This window comes from Galeopterus variegatus, unplaced genomic scaffold (assembly GCF_000696425.1).
Source record: "Galeopterus variegatus unplaced genomic scaffold, G_variegatus-3.0.2 Scaffold187, whole genome shotgun sequence".
Taxonomy (NCBI): domain Eukaryota; kingdom Metazoa; phylum Chordata; class Mammalia; order Dermoptera; family Cynocephalidae; genus Galeopterus; species Galeopterus variegatus.
The window spans coordinates 730441-735047 of record NW_007726298.1 but is presented as its reverse complement, the minus strand read 5'-3'; the positions used below and the strand labels follow the sequence as shown (position 1 = coordinate 735047).

Below are 4607 nucleotides of genomic sequence, written 5' to 3'. Positions count from 1 at the left end.
AGCCCCGCCGCGCCCGAGCCCACGCCCCGGTGATGCCCCGCCCCGTCTAAGGCCACGCCCTCCCGGGAGAGGCTCTCGGGCGGTGGCGCCCCTGGGCGGCGGGGGTTGGGGACGCGGCGCGAGGCGAGCGGTAGAGGAGAGGCCGGGGCGGGGACCCGGGCCGCGGCGGGCGCGTGTCCTTATTAGCGCAGGTCGTGACGGGGGCGGTTGCTACGGTGCAAAAGTCTCGTCTGCACTCCTGCACTCTTGGGGTCTCGAGATGAAAAACCGAAGCTTGGCGACCACCTATTCATCGAGTACGTGTAGCAGGAAAACATTCTGAAAGTTGCTTTCAAATTATCGCGACAAAGGCGCCCCTCCTGGCATCTTGCAAAACATGTGTAAAAAAAAAAAAAAGCCCTTTTGCTTTTGCGGTCCTCGCATCAGCACAGTGGTTCCTCAGTTCTTTTTTTAGTTTTCTTTGTTGTTTTACTGAAAGGCAAAGGATTCAGTAGAGTCAAACAAATGCACTCCTAGAGGACTTAAAGATGTTTCCCAAGATCCTGGAGTCCACCTCTGTGATTCCGTTTCAAGCTGACCTGTGGTCCAACGTAGACTAGTGGATAAGGCTAACATGTCAGGACCTGTGGTTGAGACCTAGGAGACCCTGTACATCGATGCCGAGTACTCAGTCTCCCTAACCGTGACTACTCTGAATGCTGGAGCATTATCACTGCCTCACCGCCAGGGCAGGACTTGGGTCCATGCTATTTTTTAACTGTCTCTTGTTTCTAGTGCAATGCGTATGTGTCTCTTCCTGAGTACTTTGAACTTCTCACTGTACCCTGCATTATATTCAGAAAAGGGCTCGTTGAACGTTACTGAATTAGTTCCTTATGAAATCCACCTATTGTACAGGAAGAAATTTGGGCAGTAAAATACCTGACAAAGGAAACTCTGATTCAGATATTAGATGTGCCAATAAAAAATGAAAATGAACAAAAAGCTCGGTGCAATCCGTGAGAACACGCGGTATTCAAGAAAAAAGCTACAGCAGAAGTTTTGAAAACTTTTAAGAACACTGAAGACCAAATCCTGCACGAGAATCTGAACAGCTAGCATATTTGGTTATATAAAGTCATGACTTTTAAATTAACAATGGTATCTTCTGTCTTCAGAAAACTAGTCATGTAATGTGTTCAGCCTTGACTGGCAGCAATTCTACTCTTTCTTAAGGCTTTTGGGAATCATCGAAACAATGATAGCATAACCCATTATTTAATGATGATGGAAAATACGATTCCTTTTTCATATTAAATATTTTCAAGTTGAATATTAAGGTGAAGTAAAAGTGACTGGGAAGATTTAAAGAGAATCCTGTTAATTTGAAGTCACTTCCCTCCCAATTATTTAATGATTCTAAAGTATCATGAATGCCATTTCTTAGTCTTTAATGACAGCAATAACCAAATGTAGTTCTCAGCATTACATTTTCTTTCAAGTCAAAATCTTGTAAATCCAAAGTAGAGTAGGTAACAGTAACACATTGTTTAGGGACTTTCAAGTTTAAGATGAGTTAATATTTATTTCTTGAGCACCTCAAAAAATAAAGAATTGTATGTTCTTCTCATTTTACTAGGTTTGAACATTTCCAGTTAAACTAGAAATACAAATTTAGAAAAAAAAATTAATATCTATTTTTGCAGTACCACTACAAACAGCAAAACTGAAAAAGCCAAGATTCCTCAATGTATATTCAACATTAAGCATTGTCCTTAGTGGCACAGTTAAAATGTATGATCACAGTTAATTATGTTTTTTTTTTTTTCCTTTTTGTCTTTTTTCGTGTCCGGCAATGGATCGCAACCCTCAGTGTCGCGCCCGTACCGGACCGGGACTGGCAACGAGATGGCAACCCTTGGTGTTGTGCCCGCACCTCGCTCAGCCAGTGAGCGGGAACCGGTCTGTATGTGGGATCCGAACCCTCGGTGGGAGCGCGCCGGGCCGGCCCACAGTTAATTATGTTTTAACTACTGGTCTTCTGAACTTGTTCAGAAAACCACTGTAAAGCCATTAAAAAAAATATTTTCTGACTTCTTAGCTGAAGAGGTGGATTAAATGTTTTGTGGAATGTAAACTCCTTATTCACTTCTGCATCCACAGCGCACAGGACAGTATCCGGCACCTGGGAGGCCCTCCTCAAACACGTCTTGTTGAATGAATAAGATGCCCTTTTGATTTATGAAGATGCCCTTTGGTCTGTGAAGTTCATGAACAAGAGAAGAATGAAATTATTTCAGATAGTATTGTCATTTTTTTTTTAACGGTAACCTAGGTCAAGGTCCAACTTAATTATCTTTGGAAGTAGTAAGTTATTTGTAACCTTTCTTTTTGAGTTCAAATAAATACTATCCACCCAACAGCCAATAAATGCAAGGATTAAAAGAACCTGTCTCTTTGTTGCTACTGTATTTTTAAATTGCTTACATGATCTTTGAGGAAAAGGCATCATTTTTCTTATTCAATCTTGTACCCTCTCTCTACATCTTATTCCACGTAATGTTTGTTTCCACATGTCACAGTGTTACAGTCTTTTGTGCAGACTAGTGGCCAATAAATTCTATTGTAGAAATGAAACTTTACTCATTTGCTTTGAACTGGGCCAAGCCTGGAAAAAGTGTAAATCTATGAGTAAAACCACAACCACTTCTCCAAATATCAAAGTGACCGTTCTCCTGATGCGGGAGTGACACGAGGGAGCTTAAGAGCCAAGAAAGACTGAATCCATGAACTTCAAGGTGTCAACAACATTCGCTGTTGATCAGCGCCGCAACGTTCCAATGTGAGCAATCCAACTCGCAATACAGAGCAGCTCGATCTGGTCTCATTTGCTGTACTGACACCCACTTCACAGGTCGTGGGGAGCGGCACCACTGCGGTTAATAATCTATAAGTACTGGGTTAATCCGAACTCCACTGGACTGCACAGAATACTTTTTTAAAATCCCAAATGGCTTCCGATGTCACATAGTGTTTCCTCGAACGTTCCACATCCGAAGACCAGACTATGTGCCCATTTAAGCCGAAATTACTTTACATGTACAACAGGATACACCTGGGAGATACAAGCTGAAATCCGACGCCGTGTAAACTAAGAGGATAAAAGCGGAGAATCGCCGGGGCTGGGGTTGAGCTTCCTTCACAGAACACGGCGCTCAGCACCACTGCCCGGCTCTCCGGGAAGACCACGGTCGGCTGAGAAGAAATAAAAAGGGCGACGAGGCAGAGCGCTCGAGCGGGCGGGTAAGAGACCGGGGAAACAGGGGGAGCCAGCGTGGAAAGCGCAGCTCTCGGGACTACGCCGGAGAACACCTCGCAGCGGCGGCGCGGCAAGGCCGGCCGGGCCCGCGACAGCCGGGTCGGTCGGGGACAAAGGCGGGAGCGCCGGCCGCGGTCAGACGAGCGAGGCCACGCCTGGAGGCGGTGCCTCGGCCGGAAGGGGCGGGACCTGGCTCAGGGCCCGTCGTCTAGACAACAGGCTCGCGCTGCGCCGGGGCTCTTCAGAAAGCCCTCAATCCGGGAGTTTCGGGCGGGAGAGGAGCTGTGGGGGAGGAGAGGGACTCCGGGTCCCGCCGGCCACGCGCCGCCTCACTTCTGGTGGGCTTTCCTAGTGGGGGGAGTGGACTGACAGCGGACTGCAGGCATAGGACGGGAAAAGGGCCGGGGCCCAGGGAAGGCGTCGCTGTCGCTTCCCGCCCTCTACTGGGGCTCGGCCCTGGGAGCGGCTTCCCTCGGGCCCTTTGTCTCCAAGCCGTTCCAAACTGAGCTCCAGGAGGCGACACAAAGGGAGGACGGTGGCGAACGGCGCAGGCGCGGGGGCCGCCAAGGCTGCCGGGAGCGGTGGTCCGGCGGCGGAATGGCAGCTCTCCTCCCGCGAGGACCCGCGGCCGTGGCTCGGGTCCGCCCGGCCGCACCAGTGCGCCTGCGCCACCACTTCCTGCCTAGTCTCGGCCCGCCCTCTCCTTCCGCCTCCTGGAGGACCTGGGTTTCTAGTAGGAGCCGGAGAGGTGGTGTCCGCGGGTGCCTGCTTCCCCTTCGTCCTGATTGGCCTCCAGGTGAGGGCGGCAAGCGGATTGGCTCCCGGGGCTGCCAGTTCCGTTCCGGGCCTTACTTATACCGCGCTGCGGGGCGGGGACGAGGAGAGTGAGAGGCTGAGGAGAGGGAGGTAGATGTCAGTATGTGCTTCGGTCTCGTAGCGGCGGTGCCGCGGCCCGCGGGAGAGCGCGAGCTTTGCATTTTGCAGCGCTGTTCTTTGAGGGGGGCGGGGGGTGGAGGAAGCGGAAAGCCGCGCCGAGCCGCCGGGGACCTCCGGGGTGAACCATGTTGAGTCCTGCCAACGGGGAGCAGACCCACCTGGTGAACTACGTGGAGGACTACCTGGACTCGATCGAGTCTCTGCCTTTCGACCTGCAGAGAAACGTCTCGCTGATGCGGGAGATCGACGCCAAATACCAAGGTACGGCCGGGGATGGATGGGCGGGGGCGGCCGCTGCCATCCCGCGGGTCCGGGCGCAGCGGGCCGGGCCGGTCCTGCCGTGGACGGGGGCAGCGGCCGGCCCCGCAGCGGC

The 4607-nt window shown here is 51.2% G+C and overlaps 1 protein-coding gene across 1 annotated transcript in view; it reads left to right on the top strand.

Moving 5' to 3' along the window:
- The first annotated feature begins 4254 nt into the window (after nt 1-4254).
- The window catches only part of ING1 (inhibitor of growth family, member 1), a 5767-nt gene continuing 5414 nt past the window's right edge, over nt 4255-4607 (top strand). The window contains exon 1 of the mRNA XM_008564531.1: nt 4255-4495. Coding sequence (XP_008562753.1) covers nt 4360-4495 — 136 coding nt within the window. The 5' untranslated portion in view covers nt 4255-4359. The remainder of the gene's footprint in view (nt 4496-4607) is intronic.